This window comes from Passer domesticus, chromosome 9, assembly GCF_036417665.1.
Source record: "Passer domesticus isolate bPasDom1 chromosome 9, bPasDom1.hap1, whole genome shotgun sequence".
Lineage (NCBI taxonomy): Eukaryota > Metazoa > Chordata > Aves > Passeriformes > Passeridae > Passer > Passer domesticus.
In genome coordinates this window covers 646,799-666,555 of record NC_087482.1, presented here as the reverse complement: position 1 = coordinate 666,555, position 19,757 = coordinate 646,799, and the positions used below count along the sequence as shown (strand labels likewise).

The 19,757-nt window shown below is 49.4% G+C and overlaps 1 protein-coding gene across 2 annotated transcripts in view; it reads right to left on the bottom strand.

The window, feature by feature from the left end:
* PHF2 (PHD finger protein 2) overlaps positions 1-18,423 on the bottom strand; it is a 53,626-nt gene extending 35,203 nt beyond the window's left edge. Inside the window, exon 1 of one of the 2 annotated variants that reach the window (XM_064431933.1) lies at positions 17,740-18,423. In XM_064431933.1, coding sequence (XP_064288003.1) covers positions 17,740-17,837 — 98 coding nt within the window. In that variant the 5' untranslated portion in view covers positions 17,838-18,423. The remainder of the gene's footprint in view (positions 1-17,739) is intronic. The other variant, XM_064431934.1, reaches the window with a different exon arrangement.
* Positions 18,424-19,757: the final 1,334 nt, after the last annotated feature.

Below are 19,757 nucleotides of genomic sequence, written 5' to 3'. Positions count from 1 at the left end.
AATGCAACAGCCAACACTGTGAGCACAAGAGAATTTAATGAAAGACAGAAAAGGGGAAAGAGGGAGACCATTTTGAGAGCAAGGAAATGAGCTGTTCCATGGGTTCATGTCTTCTGGGCTGTTTTCCTAGTGGTGAACTCTGACCAGAGCTCTCTCCTGTGTGCTCTCCAATGTCTCCAGAGCAAACAAACAAGCCTTTTCCTAAGCAGAAGGATTTGTCTCATCTAATCAGTCACATGTTTTCATGAAACAGAGATTTTGGAGAGATGAAGCCTGCTGTCAGCTGGGCTTAAAGAAAAGCAGCGAGTTCAGGAGTCATCCAGGAGAACAGGGACACACGTTGGTGTCACTCCAGTAGGAGACCCAAGACCAAGGACAGCAGAAGGAGCTCATGTGCTGGTGTGGGCACAGGGGTGAGAGTGCCCTGCATGGATGTCTTTAATTAAGGCCTAAATGAGAGAGAACTCAAGCTGTACTGGACAGACAGAATTTCACATCACCTCTCATTTGCTCACAGAAACACAAATGTGGAGAGAAAGGGATGGGGAAAGGGAAGAAGGAAAGGGAAAAGTGAAAAGGGAAAAGGGAAAAGGGAAAAGGGAAAAGGGAAAAGGCCTCCTTGCAAACTGAACAGCATCTGCACAGTCCCAGCAAGGAGCCCAGCAGCACCTGAATGCGGGCACAGGGACAATCCTCACTGCTTATTAGATTGCTTGGACTGCTTTTCATCCCAGGAAATGAGCTCAGCTTTTTGACTCAGTTTCCCCCCTGCAGGCAGCAGCACCACCAACACCTGCCCCACGGCCTCAAGGCTGCTGATGTAGAATGGACAAACACTCATTCAGTGCTTTGCAAATGCCCAGCTCTGTGCAAGAGCTGGGCTGTGCTGCCCACACAGAGCTTTCAGAGGCTTCATAAAATCATGGAATATCCTCAGCTCAAAGGACTCATTAATTAGGGTTAATCATGTTCAAAGTTATATTTCAGATCTTGGTTTAGTGCCTGCTGCCAATAAGTGGAAAACTGAAATCCAGAACTATTGGCAGGAGGGTTTTTTTTTCAGATTTTAAGTTAAAGACATCACTCTAGTAGGATGAAAATTAATGTGAAAGTTAAATAAATAAAACCCAGTTTGCTATGTATTCTTATCAGATTATCACAGTCTTCCTAAACAATTGCCATTTTGATATTTATGGAGAGAAATGAACTAATTCATACAAGTGTGACCATGTTTTTTCTGTATTATTGAAAATCTTCTATGTCTGAATTTTCTCTAGCTCAATGATAGGATCGTGGAGTCCAACCCCAGGCCCTGCCCAGACCCCCCAACAACCCCACCCTGGGCATCCCTGGCAGTGCTGTCCAAAGGCTCCTGGAGCTCTGGCAGCCTCGGGGCTGTGCCCATTCCCTGGGGAGCCTGGGCAGTGCCAGCACCCTCTGGGGAAGAACCTTTCCCTGAGATACAACCTCACCATCCCTGACACAGCTCCAGCTGCTCCCTCAAATCACCAGAGACTCAGCCTCAAGTAAGTAAGGAGAGATTTGGGAGGGAGGGTTGCAGGGGCCTGTGCAAGTCTGCACTGCTCTAAGGGCTCTCAGGCTGGTACATAACTCTCACTGCCAACACTTGAATTCCACCAGTGAAACATTGTTCAGGATGACTAAGGTTTTTAAGGAGCCAGTGGAACCATCCACCTCCTGCGAGTGTTGAAATCAACAACCACAATCTGACAGTACTCCTTCAAACCAAGCAGTTCTGAGATCAGCATGAGATGAAATGACAGCAGCAGAGGTGTGCATCCACCACAACATTCCAGATCCACCGAGCCAACTGTAATGTCTTCCATCCTTATTTCTGGGCCGTAGTGAACCACTATGGTTATTTCTGGGGCTGATGAGAGAAGGTCTGGTCCTGAATCAGAAACTGAGACCAAAACAAAACCAAAGTCCACTTGCAAGCCAGGAGCTGTGGACTGGGGGCTCCTCAAGGGAAGCTGTGTCCCAGCTGGAGCAGGGCACTGTCCTTTCCAAACGACATCTGCTGCAGGCCCCTGAGCCTGATACACAAAGGTATGGCTGGTGACTCTGTGCTTTGCCTTGCTATAAATAATATGGTTTCGTTTCCTTCACGGAGCTTTTGATTTGTTTCCTTTGGGAGACTCACAGGTTATAATGGCATTAATCCCTATTTGCCAACCTTGTCCTTATAAATGAGGATCTTCATTAAATGAATGTTAAGCGATGAGCACTATAATTAGGACAGATTTAAAATGCAGTGTGCCTAAATCAGAGACTGCCTAAGATGTTATCTTTTTTATTAAGATATAATTTGAAGGAGAATTACTGCTTAGTTTAGAATGAATTACATTTTCCAACAATCTCCTCTCACCGAGAGAATCTACAGAGCAAGGAAATACACTCTGCTTCAGAAGTGAAGCCCAGATCTCCTGATCCCTGCTGCTGGCAGATGACTCTCTCATGAAACACACATGGCTGAAAAGTGCTAGATGAGACTCTTTTCCCCCTAATTATTTTATGTCAACTCAAAATTCTATTCAATCTTGCTGTCATATAATTTTAAATAATTAAAGACTTAGAGACTGACCCCAACAATCAATCACACAATTCCAGCCGACTGCAATGCCTGTCATCTTGATGACCTCAGAGGCAACACCTCTGAAGAGGTGAACCCCTTCACCACTGACTGGGGAGAATGTCTCATGCCATTTTTTTGCACAGTAACATATCTCTTGCCCTATCCTCTGGCAGTGGCAGTGCCAGCCCCATCCTCTGCCACGTGAAAGACCTGAGCTGGGCACAGGACATGTGTGAACCCACTACTGTGCCAAGATGCTGCTGCAAACTGGGCTCAGCCTGTTCAGCAGAGACGCTGCTCACCCTTGTGTGATTACAGCTGCCCTGATGTTTGTTCTCCTCCTTCTCAGCACTGGGTTTCCCATAAGCAGATAGGAAATAAGCCGAGAGGGAGGGAACCAGACAAAGAGAGTGGTAAAAAACAGGAATAAAACAAAACTGAAGGAAAAAATTGCCAAGCCCAAATTCAAGGTCCCAAATTCTTGACCCAAAAGGTCAAAAAGTCCATTAAACAAACATAACAAAAATATCTCTCTTCTCAAAATCATTCTGTTAGGTTTCATTTATTCCTTATGTAACTCCACTGACAGAAGTGGCACTGGTCCACAAAGAAATCTAGCTACATCCAAAATTTTTTCCAGGCTGGGTGACCATACCACAGTTGCAGGGCACAAGAAGGACTCATCCCAGCCTGGGAGCAGGGGAGATGACAAAGCAGCCAGCATCACTGTGCAGGCCTTCCACAGCACCCCCGTGCATCCCAGCCCGGCCCCAGAGGCTGCTGCGAGGACGACAGAGCCCCCACCTCAAGGGCTGAGCCAACAGGGTGCAGGTGTGAAAAGTGAGCCCGCCTGCACGTCCTGCCTCTGCTGCTCTCTTCCTCTCTCCCACTCCTTTCACCAGTCACCTTCTGCTCTCTGTGTATGGTTTCCATTTCATCTCCAACTGACGTGCAGGTGTCAGCCAGAACCACAGAGCCAGCAGAGCTGTGACACCCATGGTACTCGGCGCGACACCATCCACACAGCTCTGCTCTGCTGCCACACAGCTTCAAACAGATACAGCTGAGCAGACACACTGCACTCTACAGAATTCAGAAACAAAGCCAGTGAGCGGGCAGCACACGTCCCGGCTCCCCCTGCACAGCCACAGCCAGGTGCAGTGCAGGGGCTCCTCCCCACAGCTCATCTCCCCAGTCTGTGGCACTCAGCCCTATGACCAATACAGCAGAATGACAGAATCATAGAATCATTTACATTGGAAAAGAATCTGAAGGACGTGGAGGCCAACCATTCCCCAGCATTGCCAATGCCACCACCAATTAATGTCCTCAGGTGCCCCAAACCCTTTCTGCCCCATCCTAAGGAAAGCAGCAGCTCCGCACCCTGATGGAGCCCATAGCACTGGGGGTTGCTGCCAGTTTGCTCCACGCACTAGCCTGACACTTACCTTACAGGCTCCCTGTCCTCAGACCTGTCATCCTCACAGGACACTCCTAACCAGAGCCTCTGTCAGCAGAATAACCTCTCACATGGAGCTCCCCCATGGCTGAGATCTACAGACAGATTGGGGGGACAGCAAGGTTATCCTGCTGAGGTCACTGAGAGCTCCACAGAGCAAAGGGCACTTGCAAGAGGAGTGCTGCCCTGAGACTCTGCCTAGGTGTAAACATAGTGTCTGTCAAGTTTGTGGCCATACATCTGAAAGTGGACTCATGCATAAAATTGCCCTTTACCTTTCCTCCCTCCGGTTCCCAGCTCATCCCAGTCTGCACAGGCAACTCTCCAGACCCCTAAAAACCTCCTCTTCTATCTCCAAGCATACAGCAAAACTTCTCTACAGAATTAGTGCTGGGTTGATCAAATAAATCCTTGTTTATCTGCTGCACATAATGGAGAGATGGAGTGATGGAGTGCATTCTCTCACATGCACTGAGACAAGCACAGCAGGAAACAAAAGATCCCAGGAATGGACTGATTTTCATGAGCCACAGGCTGTATTCTGCCTAGTGCAGAAGGGAGTAGGAAGGAGAATTGTCTCAGGGAAAATAATCCTTGAATTATTGTATGACTAACAAAATTCTGTGATATTAGTGTCTCAGCACTTCTTCCTCACGCAGTGCGTCACCTCAGCTGTTGACCACTGCTCCATGAAGAGCTCCAGGAGGCAGCCCCTGGGAACAGCCCACTGTCAGACCAGCCTTGTATGAGCCTAGCACAAATTATCCTCCACAGAGAAGTGGTAGAACCCAGCCTTTGTGTGTTTTCACTCACAGGGCACCTTGTGCCCCAAGCACAGGTCAAACTCCTTTACAAAAATATCTACTATTAGCACATGCCTTTCGTTCCTCAGCAAAAACCAACATTGTATAAAAGAAATATCACCCACTCTAGGAAAAAATAAATCAACCAAACAGAAATAAATGAAGTTTCTAGATTGCAGCAACCTGCACCTACTGCACAGCCCAAGTCTTTGCCAGCATCACACTGTTATGTGGCCTAACTAGAATCTGTGCATGCCAGCAACAAATCTGTTATTCAAAGCTGGAATTCAGAATGCCCAAAATCAGCCAGGGCTCACTGCTCAGTTCCTTGAAACCATACAGAATGAGCTCTCAGTTTCAAGGTTCAGTACAACACATCATGCATCCACGAGGGATGAGAAGGGTGGACACTGCCAACTGTCTAACCAGGATGTATCCAAACCCTACAGACCAACAGAGCCAACTCCCATGGCAGACTGGTCTGAGTGAGCCCTGACAGCCACCAGCCCAGTGTGGCAGCAAGCAGCACTGCAAATGAGACTGGATTTAACCTCAGCCTTTCTTTGCTGGCACAAGGATCTGAAGATTATAAGCATCTCCATCAGGAATAGCGCCCGACAAGTGACCAAGCAGGTAGGCCACATTTCCAGGAGAGCCCCACAGCAGAAGGAATCCCAAAAGCTGGGTTAAACCTAAGCCCTGAGGAGCAGCAGCCAGGATCAACTCTGCTGCAATACAAACCTGTGTTTACCAAGCACTGCTCAGTAAAACATATCCCTTGTTTTGCCCTCTGCAATTCTAGGAATTACCTTTAAAAATGAGCACATACACTCCAGGAAATCAGCCTGCAAACCCTTACAAACTGACTGCAGCCTTGCCCTGACCCTGTTGTTGCAATTCTCCCTCCAACAGGAACATCACTGCAAATAAATACCTCTGCTGTAACATCAGCTGTGCAGGACCCACAACTCACCAAACTCCTGTAACACTGGCCTCTTACAAACTCACACCTGCAACCAATGGATCCCTCTGGAATTTCTGATTTTGTGAGTTGTCCTTCAAAGGCCACAAGACTGAGCAACGCCACTCCTTTGCATTTCATGTCCCTCCTCACTCCTCTTGACTGCATTGAGGATCTGCTCATTCTGCATGTCACACGTATGGCAGAGCAGGCTGGGGATGGGCAGTGCACGTGTGGGACTAAATGGCAGATAAATGCAAACAAACTAAACACCAGCAAAGCTCCAGACATCATTAACTTTGTACAGTAACAACTACCTGTACTTGGGTATTTATACATCCATGTATGTATTTATACACATTAATAGAAATCTGACTGTATGTGTTTGATTTGCTTTAATTGTGAAACCCATTTATATAACTTACTTTTAAATCTGAGGTAACTTATCACTGTAATTTGCATAAGCATGCTCAGATCTTGCTAAAAAATACTGATCAATGGTTGGTTGTCCTTTTCAGTCACAGGACCATTTCCAAGTATTCCTTATAGATACATATAAATATATAAACCCATGGCAATCCTGATAGTACCCCAGTGTTACCTTTTCATGCTCTGTTTGGCATGGCAAACACCCTGAACCAACCGCAATGCTCACAGGAGGAGCTCCAAAATGAGCAGACAGTACAACAAGGAGGGAGAAGGAACAGGAATGATTTTCACTGTCATATTTACAAAGAACTTACTATATTAAACCCAACAACCACACAATTAAAGAATAATAAATTATTGACAGACCCTTCAAACCATTCTTGACTGTTCCTCTTGTTGACATGCATAACCCGCTCTTGTACCTTAATTTCACTTCAGCACTTCAAATACATTTTCAAAAGATTAACATCAAATTTCAAATGACCCAATTACAGCTTTATCACATTTTATTCCTATTTCAAGATGCAAACTGGCTTTATCCATGTACATCCATGCTGTGCTCTGCGTGTTCTTTCCATGCCATTCTCCAGCTGGCTCACCTCCACCACCACTAATCCAGGTGACAGTAAAGGGTCCCCTGCCCATGGCATGCTCAGCACTGCCCCACTGTGAATTCAGCCATGGTGGAGATGGTCCATCGTGCTTTGATACAGCATATGGCATGTGTGTGTGGGAATGATGGATAACATCCTTGATAGAGGGAAACAAAAGAACCTGCGTGTTTAGAAAGAAAACCATGGTAGCAACAGCCATAAATGACATGAGTGTCCTTGGATCAGGCATTCAGGCACTGGGCTGGAATGAAGTGGTGTCCTTCATGTCCATGGACTTGTAAGGATTTGCTCCACCTGGTAACTGACAGGGAAACCCCAACATATTTCTTCATCACCCATGATTTTGAACGGTGGAGCAGTAACAGCTCAAAATAAAATACCCAGTGACATGCAGTGCTACTAGCAGTGAGTTAGCAGCCAAGATTCCTCGTTCCTGTGCTGATGTAAAGTGCTCTTTTTTTCAGCTGATTCAGACATCTGCACATCAATGCATCCCGGTAGGAAGTGGGAACAAGGTGAGGTTTAAGGTCTCTCCCAACACAAATGATTCCAGGATTCTATGGGAAGTCATAAATTTCCTCTTTTTCTCCAGATATTTTTCTTGCCTTTTTACAAACATGACATGAAGTGTTAATATTCTTTCACTCCTTGTGACTTATCAACTCAAAATTAGAACTCTGCCTTGCTCTTCTCAAAGGGAAAACCTTACCTGACTGGACCCTTCCAGCCCATGCAGGATGTGCTCCATAAGACACTCCTTAAAAAATGACTGTGACATTTTCTGTGACATTTCTGTCCCACAGAAGCCCTGTGGCATAAGCAGGACTTGGAATGCCAGCAGAGCAGTGCCACTGAGCCACCCCATCAGCATGGTTTGCAGTTAAAGCAATCAGTTTGCTCAGAGAGGATTTCAGAGTTCCAAGAATGCAAAAAAACACAAAATTCAGAAGGAACAATGAAAAGGCAGCAGCAGCAGCTGGCAGGTTGAGGCTGTGACTTCAGGCAGCCAGATGGGCTCTGTTCCCACTCACTGTAAGATTCCAGGTAAGTGCTCTTCAAAAACACTTCCTTGACACACGCTTTCCTTCCTCAAACCATTTGCCAACTCTCACACCACAAAAAAAAGCAGAAATAATTATTCTGAAGAACGTTTGTGAGTGCTTTGTATCTGAAAAACTTCCTTGCACCACAGCATAAAACAACAGTTTTGCTTGTTCTAAATAAAAAGTCCTAAGCAACCAAAAAACCCCAAGTAAACAACAAAACCTGCCCACCCTCCCTGCAGAAATCCTCCCAGGAAAAAGCTTAGCTCTGGGAACTTAAAAACATTAAGTCTTGGCTCATCATTGAACATTACAGGCAACAGCAGTTCTGACTGCAAGTGACATGTTGAATAGATCATTTCCTACAGCCCTTTGCTTTGGAAGCATGAGGGAACAACCCCAGCTCCTGCTCATTCCAGCCCTTTGGGTATTTTTCAAGTAGGACTGTAACTGAATTCCAGCAACTACTTCAGATCAGCATTTTTTAAATGGAAAAATTTAGTAGTATGGCAAAAAAGGGACTTAACTGTATATGGGACTTAGGTAGCAGCCAACACCAGTTCAGGGCAGCCTCAGATGGTAACTGGGAGCAGAGCTCTGCCCAGTACCACCCTCGGTGCAGGACTGCTTGTCTCACCATCTCCTCCCGGCTGGTGTCACTCACAGCACCCATCCCTTACCTGCTCCCCGCTCCATGCAGTCTGCAAACGTCACAAGTGAATCTGAAACATGAACTCCCGCTTTTCCATAACACCCAGAGCATTCCACAGAGGCAGTGTCTGCCTGCAAAGCAAAGGAATATCACCACATTCCCTGAGAACTGCTCACGGGGAGCAGCGAGCGTGCAGGACAAGCACGCAGCTGATCATACCCAAACCCCACAGGTACCTGAGATATTAAAGTGTGGGCTGAGCAGGAATCACCACTGTACAGCCAACCTCAGCACTCTGCCTTTTACAGGAAGTGTTTGGGCAAAATTAACCTGTTCTCTGGCCTGCCTGGTGCAATGTCAAAAAGAGGGTAAAACTTGATAAAACTGGAAAATGCCGTGGGCACTGACAATGCTGCAGGAGAATGGTCCTGCAAAGCCTGGCAGGGCCCAGGAGAGGAGCTGGGGTGTCTCTGAAAGCATTTCTCAGTTCCTAACAGTCCTGCGCAATTCTGTGTCCAAAGAATGAAGGAAAATAATATATCCAAGTCCTTGTGAACCCTCTCCATCCATTTCGACCGAAGTGTCCTGACACACTGTGCCTCTGCCTTGCACTGTCTCCTCCAGTCTGTGATTTACAGGCAGCATCAGGAATAGTAACAGCTTCTCACCCACAGCTGCATTTCGTTCCCCTGGTGTTGCTCATAGTCCCCCACAGTTTTACTCCCACACCTTCCAGCAATCCTTGATCTCTAAGGACATTGCTGCATCCTTGGACACACACCCATTCCTTCTGCAGCAGCTGGAGCTGGGTTGTAGGGGTGCAGCAGTGCCAGCTGGGCAGAGGAGTGAAGCTGGGAGCCAGGGCTCGGGGAAGGACTGAGCTGCTGCCTGGGGTGAGTGTGGAGCCTGCTCCCAGGAGTGCTGGAAGGACAGCGCTGAGGGCAGGCATCCCTCAGCAGGAGCTGCTGTGGGGCCACCACAGTGCCTTGATTCCACCAGGCTGAACTTCGTCACAGTCCTGTGCAATAGGCTAAAAATTTCTTTTGAGGGACTGTTACATGTTTCTGTTTGCTTTCCTTGGTCCTTCAGCACTTCGACTTATCAGTGCTAGTTCAGCAGACTGGAGAGGTTTTTCTTGCTCCAACTCTGAACAAGGCTGAGGCTTTCTGCTGTTATTCATGAGCCAATTCCAAAAGCAGAAACCAAATTTCAAAACCAGGCTGCTTAAAAAGTAACTAGTACAGCCATATCTGGCTCCTTTACAAGTTTAATGCAGATAACCAACATTTGTCTGATAAGTTAAAAAAAAAAGGGAAACCTGAATGTGGAGTAGGAGATGAGAAAAATATTCACCTCAACATGGTCAAAAGTTAAAAGGTCTCTGTATAGAACTAGAAAATGAAGAGTATTTCTTGGACTGTAGAAGAAATATTCTACTATTTTAGCCAAACCCAGACAAACAATTTTATCATCTTACAATTAAAGAAGATGACTTGAGCAGAAGCACATCAAAACATTGATAGAAACACCTCAGTGAGAAAGAACCTCTTCACTCATGCAATAATACAGCACTTGGAAACTGAAAATAAGCAAACTTGGATTGGAAATACACATTATTTTTTCCAATAATGAACTAATAAACATTGGGACAAATCATGAGTGGATATGTTGCCTTTCCCTCAAGAACAGCTGTGCTTTCATTTGGCCAGTGTGTTTGTCCTGATGCAAAAGAGTGGTGGATAAGAGTTCCAAATACTGCCAAGAACCACTTTGGCAGTAAAAGCTGTGAATTCATAGGATCTCCTCAGAACATATCTGAGTGTTTTAAGATCTCCTCAGCCACCTCAACAAGAACAAATCCATCCCTTTTAGAACATTTGCCTGCAAGGAAATGGCATCTCACCTTTTCCAACCCTCTACCCACCTTTTCACCTTTCAGTGGAAGTTTCATTGAGAGGCAATGCCAGAGCAGGAATTAGTCAAGTCTTTGGAATGATGAATCCCTTACTAGCAACCAGCTGCAGAGTAGCACTGTCAGTGTTCCATACACAGGAGCAGGGATGAGAGAGAAGAGGCTGTCAGAGGCTGCCCCTGGACTCCCAGCCTCGGGCACCTCGGCTCTCTGGGGGTCTTGTGGCTTCTGATGGCACCTCTGTGCCTGGGATTTCTGAAGTGATCATGGAACAAAAGACTTAGCAGCAGCACGTGCTTACCACTCTTTGCTCAATGACTCCTCATTCAGGTATCAAGAGGACTCCTCAGTGACAGCTTTTATTTCATTCTATTTTTCTTTAATACCCTGGCAAACATTTCTGGGATGTGAAGGAGCTCGTATGCTGTTCATATGCTGACCCCATGCCTGTAAGGAGCTAGGGGTTCCAGCAGTCCTGCCTGCTCCTGGCCAATAAACTGCTCCTTTTGGCAAAATATATTAAGATACACTAGATACCCTCCACATTCCTTAGTAACTGCTGCAATCTATTTAAGGGTTTTTAGTGATCACGAGTGGAGAGGAAATCCCAAGTGGATGGTATGGTGGTCCAGGAGACACTGTCCCTGTTAACACATATGCCCAGCAGCAACAGCACTGCAAGTCCTTTTGCTTCCCCCACCTGCCCCAACCCAGAGGCTTTGCTGAGATGCTCCATAAAGGCATTAAATCTCACTTTCAACCTGGCTGTGGGGACTGTGCTCCTGCACAATGATCCCTGGCTGTTCCGTGTGCTGCTGACACAAGGGACATGGCACATATGGCACAGGAACAGCATTCCAGCCAATTTTCATGTTTCCATTCCCTTCCATTGAGATGTTAACAGCAAAAATGGAGGTTTAATAAAAAATCATACTACTGATATCTAGCAGAAATATTTCACTTCTTTTTTTTACTTGTTACATCCTTCCAGTCTGTCAGATGAGGCAAAATGCTGTTTCTGAGAGTAAATGTGCTGTGTATTTTGCTAAAAGAGGAAAACACGATGAAATCCATGAGCAACTCCATAAAAACAATAAGGTAGCTCTCACATAGTTCCAGATTAGTGGGTTGATAATTGCAAACAGGAAATTTAAAAATATCTTTGTTTCTGCAATTCTGGTTTCTTTTTTCCTGTCAAAATATACTATTGCTTAACTTTCTGCTTGTCTTGACTGCTTGCTAAAACAAATGGGTGAAGCACTAAAAATTGCTGAACATCCCAGGAGAAGTCTATCCTGGTTAGCTGGGAAGCTAAGCACAATTACACCCAGGGAAACTCAGCGTCCTCACTCCTGCTCTGCCTGTAAGCACAGGACTAAGCCCTGGCCTCACCTGGAGAAGCAGCAGCCATCAGATTTTGGGGGTGTGCCTGAGAGGAAAAGAAGGAACTCCTCCATGGGCTGCTGGCTGGGAGCCCTGTGCATGTTGTCAGCCTCTTCCAACAGCTCTTCCAAAGGCCCAGGAGAGTACAACAAAGAGGGATTTGCACTCTCCAAGACCGGGAGAAAACATTCATCCCTGGGTGTCCTGGGCTGCGGGCTGAAGAACACCAAGCACCAGAACAAAGCAGGAGTTCACAGAATCATGGAATTGTTTGGGTTGGAAACGACTCTAAAATCATCAGGTCCAGCCATCCCCCCAGCACGGCCAAGTGCACCACTAACCACATCCCCCAGTCTACACCCCTCTTAAATCCATCCAGGGATGGTGACTCCACCACTGCCCTGGACAGTCTGTGCCAAGGATGAAAACTCTTCTAATGCAGAAATTTTCCCCAATATCCAATTGAAGCTTCCCCTGGCACAAGCTGAAGCCATTTGCCTCAAGATGTTGCAGCCTGATCACACCACACTGCTGGAGACCATGGCCCCCAGGACACCCCAGTCCCACAGAGAGTGCCCTTCTGGGGGAGGAGATGCTCAGCCTTCACACAGGGTGGGGGACCAACATCCCAGGAAAAATCTGCATGAGAGACCTAACACATTGTTATTGCCATTATATTACATACCAGAGGTACTTGGATGGAACAGCCAGGTAACATCCAAAAATAGCCATGCATAAAGTCATAAAATGGACGGTGAACAGGCTCATTTTTTTTTCAGATAAAACCCTGGAAATGAATTACTATTGGTATCAGTGAGCCAGTGTAAGATTTGATAATGCACACCCACGTTACAGAGTTATCAGTCACTGATAAGATGCCTGACATGGTCACTATGAAAAACCCACGTGATTCCAAAGCATCAGCTCACATGTAGCACAAACAAACCTCCAGCACTGCTTCAGAGCAACTTTACAAGACACTCTTAATGCCACAAACCATATTTTAATAAAATATTTTGAGAACTGTAGACCTACAGGCTGCCATACAAGAGAGGGCTATTTGGGCAAGGAGAAGACACTCAATTTTCAGTGTAAATATACTACGCTGCTACTACAAAATTTACATTGGTCAGAAAGAAGAAAATACATTAAGGTAATATTGGTGGCCTCTGAGTTTTGGAAAGCCTTATAGTGACTATATAACACTTCTTCTCTTCACTTGTATCTCCCTATATGTAGTTACATTCCTTTGATAATTTTTTGTCAAGACATCTTTACCCATTTACTATGGAGCTATTCAGCACCAAGGAAAAAGTTCCCCTTTCCTTGCAGAACTCATTTCTTTGTTGTGACATGGCTGATAAGCCTGCCATCCCACTAATGCTGAGCTCAACAGGTACCTGGGAGCCCACAGGGCTGCTCACAAAACAGTGCAGCTGAAGGCTTGGGCTGCTGGAGAGTACTCAAACCACAGTATTTTTGCCTTTTTTAATTAAATATGAATTGTGTTTAATATTTCTAACATTTTATCCTTTCAGAGATAAAATTTGGGTGAAAACTTCTAGAATTACGAGAATCTTTATGTACAAAAATCTTCTGTGATCTATACTGGCTCTAAGGTACCAGGAGGTTCATGTAGGCCTTTCCACTCTCGGTATTACTTAGGCCTGGATTTTTCAAAAGCATTCTAGTATAGGCATTTGCATGGCTCATTCATGATACCTGTTGTGGGCAGGCTCCCAAAAAATCTGAGCCTGTCATTATTGTCAACTAATTATTCAGGAAAAATTGAAATAACCTGAGATTTTTAGTTATTTGAAAAACTTACACACTTTGGTCCTATCTGAACTCATGAAAGGAAATCATTCTGGGCACAGCACAATTAACCTCAGAGATTCCCTCTGCTGTGACAAAAGCAAAGCAAATAGCACTCTAGTTTTAGGATTATCCTCAACTTCAAATTTTACCCAAATTTCCAAATTTGCCCATAGCTAGTGATAAGCCAGGGTAAAAGAGTGGAACTAGATGCTGCTGTGTAAAACCAGACCTGTTTTTGAAAGGGAGAATGCTGAATGCTCTGTTATGAGTATAAAATCTGCCCACACACAGAGTTTAGCTTTGCAGTGTAGCAGAGAAGTGCTTTTCTTAACCCAGCCATGTTTACTCTGTGTGCCAGGGTGTCCTGAGTAACTCCCACCATCACTTTAGGCTGCTCTGATAACTGCACAAGCTGCTTTTTGGTAACTAAACCTTGTACTAATTTATTGACCACTGCTAGTCCTGGAGCAAGAAGGTTCAAAGTTTAAATATACACAGGGTAATAAAATCAATACTTGTAATTTCATTTAGTGAGCATGATCCCACCCTACAACACCAGGTGTGGGTTATAAGAACAGGTAACAAAATACTGCAGAGAAAATGAATAATTTACCTCCCCTCACCTACAGCTGTAATGAGTAACCCTGTACAGATTTCTAGTTGAACAAACTGGTACAAAAAGACTTGTCTTGGAGACAAGGTTCTGTAACGTTTCCAGTGCAGATGAGACGCTCGGAGATCTGTCATCACGTACAGCTGCTCCCAGGAAGGGGGCATGGAAGGTGTCCCTGTGGGGCAGCACGGTGTCACCAGGCAGGGACAGCCAGCAGCATCACCTGCAAGCTGAGGAGAAGGCAGAGCTGCTCACAGCACACAGCTGAGCCCCCTTGTCCTACATCACCTGTGCCCAAGCAGCACAGGAACCCTGTGCCATGGCCTGTGGCACAGCTGGCACCAATTTTTCTGCCCAGCCAGGCCTACCCTTGAGGCAGCAGAGTGACCCATGGCATCTGCTGAGTGTCAGCTTCTTCACACATCAAGACCTCTCCCTCTTCCTCCTCTTTTCCTGGTCTTCAAAGAGTCAGTTCCCATGCCAACCAGTGCCCACACCCTGGCTGTCCCTGCTACCAGGCAGAACAATGCCAGGATGCCTCCTGAGGATGGGACCCGAGGGGAGGAGAGCCAGCACAGGCGATGAAGGGGCCAGGAGATCACAGAGCACCAGGCTGGCTGCTCAGAGCAGAGTACTGAGGTGTGTGGGACTCGTCAGCCCAAAGAGCCACACCAGAGAACACCCGACCTGCACATGGAGGGGAGACAAACAGCCCTGTGCCCACTTTGGCATTAGTGCCCTTGGCCTCTCAGACCATCTCTGTCCTTTCCAGACAGCTGGAAGCTGCTTGTCTAGAGCACCTCAGGCAAACGGAGAGAACAGGAATCATCAAATCTCAGTCTCACAAGGAGTCACAGGGTTTGTGAACACACCAACAGCTCCATGGCTCAGCACGCTTCAGCAGTGTCCAAGGGTCCCCAGTGCATTTGGCCCAGAAGTGGAGAGGGCTCCATTGCCCTGTGTCCAACTTCTAAACTACATTACAGAAGCTTAAAACACTTTAGATACTTTGAAAATATCAATTTGCCATCAGAACTGCTGAAGTTGCCACAGAGACGTTGCCTAGCCTTAGACAAAAGGGAGACTGCGACTGCTGCAGGGATAACCCATGAAAAATATTAATTTTAGATATTTGGGAACCCCTGTCAGAAGGGAAAGATGAAAACACCTGATCTGCTTCTACAAAACCAAACCCATGAAATTACACCTTTTTTTTCTGAATTGCACACTGTACATCATGTTAAAAAGAAACAGAAGTATCATTAAAACACTAGGCAATCCTCCTGAGCGCTGCACAGCTTGGCGCACTGGCTCGTGTTCGGTTGGGAACCTAGGTAACATTGTATTTTTTGTTGCAGTACTATGTAACATTGAATGTTTTTGTTGCAGTTCCAAATGAACATTAACATCAGCGCTTTGAGCGTCCAGGACAGACACGATTTTACACAACTAAATCCTGATTTTTTTTTTTTCTCTATTTATTTGCTTATATATTATCAAGAAAAGCAAACAGTGTCATAGATAAGCTCTTGCTCCTAATACTCCATGAACTTCTCTGATACAATTATCTCAGGCTCTGACACTGTGAAAAGTGAACTCCTCCTCAGTTTTCTTTCTCTAGCATCAATCTCTGGGCACTACTACAAACTAAGGAAAAAGGGTACAAACCCAACCCCCCCGCCCCCAGCAGCACTACAAATCAATTCTGCCCCTTATGCCACAAAATCAAACACCTTTCCTCTTGCTATTGACCCTGAGCTGCCCACAACATGATCATTCGGTTGATCAGCTACAAGCAACCTTTCTTTGTCAGTTTCAATGGACATTCAGCATCCTGCGCAGGCAGCTTACCTCCTTTCGCTGCTTACTCTTCAGCAATTCACTCTGTCATTACTTTGCCTGAAAATCTTAATTTTTTTCATGCCCTTAAACTTTCTAAGTTTCAAGTGCACATGCTTGAGGCTTCTCTCCAGCCTCACCTCACCCTGTGTGCCCGAGTCCTCAGTGGCACGGGCCAGCGCGATTCCTGCGAGCCTCCCGTCCCGGACCACACGTGCGGAGCACCCTTCTGCCAGCACTGGCACCAGGACTGTCTGTTTCTGTATTTCCCTCCCTGTTTCTACACAGATTCTAAAATAAACGGCAGAACATCATTCCTAACGCCACGGCAAATCGTCTTGAATAGTTTATTCCGCGCGCGGAAGATCCGCGGACGCCCCAGTGCCCGCTCGAACATCCGTGAGCCGCACCGGGCAGAGCCTCTCGCCTCCGCCAGCTGTTAGGAGACTCTCCTGGGCGCTGGTTGCGACGAAAGAGCGACAGCCTAACCTGACCGGACCCCTGTCGTAAAAAGCGCTCATCCAGGTGATTTACCTGATTTTAATCACACTTTTTACACTTCAATCACTCCTGGGGAATTGCTGCGATGCCGCTGACACTCCATCCTCCTCCTGCTCCGTCACACCCGAAAGGAGCGAGGGGTCCTGTCGGGCGGCTGTCCCCGCTTGTACCCCCTTTCGCCCAGAGATGCCCTTCGCCTGCACGGCTGCCCAGGGGTGCGGGGGCTGTTGAGGCTCTCGGTCCCCAGTCGCCGCCCTCGCCCCCATCACACCAGGCGCCACCGAAGTTCCGCCGCCCGCCGCAACTCCGCCGCGGCCGCCCATTGTCTGCGCGCCGGGAGGCGCTCGGGGGAGAACCGAGCCGAAAAGCCGAGTCCTCCGCCCCGCCCGGCCTCCCCTGCCCGCGGCCCCGCCACGGCAGGCTCCGGCTTCGGGCAGGGCCGGGGGTGCGCGGGGGTCCCGGGGGCGGGGGCGCTGCCCGGCGGGGCCGCGGGGCGGGCGCTGCGCCAGCGAGGGCTCCCCCGCCCGCTGCCGCCGCCCCGCCCGGCCCCGGCCCCGGCCCCGGCCCCGGCCCCGGCCCCGGCGGGCTGCCAGGGCGGGCGCTCCCCGCAGCCCCCGGCCCTGCTGGCCATGGCCGCCCGCCACCGGGGAACACCCCGCGGGCCCGCTCCGCGCCGCGGGGAGCCGCGGCCGAGGTGCCCGAGCCCTGCCCGGGCGGGAGGCCGAGGCGCGGGAGCCGAGCCCGCTGACAGCGCGGCCGAGCCCCGCCGCGGCCCCTCGCTCCCCGCCCCGGGCCCGGCTCCGGGAGGGACGCGGCGCGGAGCCGCGGGCGGAGGGCGCAAGGCGGCCCCATCGCCTCCGCGGGCGCGCACAATGGCCCCCGCCAGCCCGGGGCTCCGCTGTCACCGCGGGGGGAGCAGCTTTGTGTCGGGAATCCAGCCCTAAACCCACAAAACACACAAAACCAGCGCGCGGGGAGCGCGGGAGCGGCGCCGGGAAGCGCGGCTCCTCCTTCCCCGCTCCGGGAAGGCCTGCGGGAGGGAGCGCGGCGGCGGGAGCGCCGGGGGCGGCGGGGCCGGGGTGCCGGGGTGCCGGGGTGCCGGGCGCGGTGCGTTACCTGCCGTGGAACCAGTCCTTGCAGGCGTCGCACTCGATCATGAAGCGGGTCACGTCGTAGGGCAGCCGGCAGATGCAATAGACGGGCACCGTCGCCATGTTCGCGCCGACCGCGCCGATCCGCTCCGCTCGCGGCCGCCCGCCCGCCCGGCCGAGCGGAGCGGAGCGCGGCGGGGCCGAGGCGCCGAGGGGGGTGGCACGGAGGAGGAAGGGGACAGCGGAAAACCAGAAATAATACGAAATAATAAAAAAACGCTACAAAACCGAGATAGTGGATTTAGGGCTCCAGAGGGGCGGGCGAGCGGTGCCGGAGGACGGGGAAGCGCTGCCCGGAGCCGGGGGCCATGGCCAGGTCCCGCCGCCCGCCGGCGCCGCGGGCCGGGGCTCTCTGTTGTTGTTGTTGTTGTTGTCCCTCCAGGATGGTGATTCCCGGTGCTCGGTGATCGCGGCGGTGCCCCCTGGTGACAGCCCGGCGCGGCCTCCCCGGCGGGCCCGGCCTTGCGTCAGCCCGGAGGGAGCGGGGCCGAGCGGGGCCGGGCCGGGCGGAGCGGAGCGCGGCGGAGCGGGGTTCCCCGGTCGGGGCCGGGGCGCGGCGGGGGCTCGGCGGAAAGCGCGTGTTTTTGTTAACCCCCGCCTGCCGGGAGGGAGTTGCCCCAGCCCGAGCGCCCCCGCCCGCCCCGCCGGGGGGGCCTGGGGGGCGGTGCGCGGGCACCGGGAGCGGGGAGCGCTCGGGGGCTGTGGGAAAGCGGGGACCCCGCTCGGGGCGCTCGGGGGCGTCTGCGACAGCGGGCAGAGCCCCAGCGCGGAGCGGGATCCCCGCGGGAGCGGGGGCCTCCGGGCCGCCCCAAGGGCAAGGAAGCCCGGAGAAGTGGCCGCAAGTGCGGCGCGACCCGCGGGAACAACGCCTGGCTGGGTGTACGGCTGAGGGCAGCCAGATACACAACGCGGCTAGTCCTCATCTAAAGAAACCCAAAGAACGAGCTTCTTTCTATTCAGTAACATGATCTTAGTGGGGTTCTAACCACCCGGGGGGTTTACTGGGCTGCGGAAGGAGGCGATCTTAAAGGTCCCTATGATTCTCTATTTGTATAATTTCTGCTTTTAAAGTCACCAGCTCTGCTCACAGCACCCTGCTGTGACACCAAGGGGATGGTAATGAACACCTTGTGCCTCCCAAGAACCAGATCACAGCAGCACATGAGCTGGGGGGGGTACACTGAGGCCCTGAATGACCATGAACCCCAACACTGCACAGCCCCACCAACCTCCTCCCATGCAGAGGCCATAGAGGAACACACAAAGAGTGTGAGCCAGGGCTGAGGATGCAGAACCTTGCTGCCCCACCATGCAAGGCTCTGACAGGGGTTAAACAAACAGGCTGGGAGCTTTTGGAATTACCTCTATTCCCAGAGTGTTCAAAGGCCAAGTGGCACCTTTCCCTGATGAGTGAGAGCTTCCTACAGAGTGCTTACAAAAGGCCTTCCAACTAAGGTGGGATCTGAAGTCTCTTATGGTGGATTCAGCTTTTTTAATCCATTACATTTAGCGGTGTGGCAGGGAATGTGTTTTTGAGCAAAAAACTAAAACTCAGACTTCATCTGTCTGCAAAAATCTTCAGAATCACCTGTGGAGGAAAAAGGTGATTCATGAAGCCAAAAAACTTCAGTTTCAAGTTTTTCTGCAGAGAGGCAGCTATTGTTGAATGGCTGAAGAAGGGCTGTCAGGATCATCCCCCTTGCCCACTGCATGTATATGCCACAGGCAGGACTGTCACACACAGGGCTGTGTGTGACTGACACACTTAGCCCGGCCATATTTGGCCTCTTGACACAACTGGAAGTGCAGTGACACAGTGGGAGGCCCCAGGCGTGAGTCCTGAACTGTCACTTGGTGCTTTTGCGTGTCTCAAAGTGTACCAAGGGACCTGTTTCCTTCATCACAATGCACTGTGTAAGAACCTGCCCCCTAAAACCAGTCCTCTTTAAGTTTAAATCTACTGGTCAAGGCTTTAATGGTTCA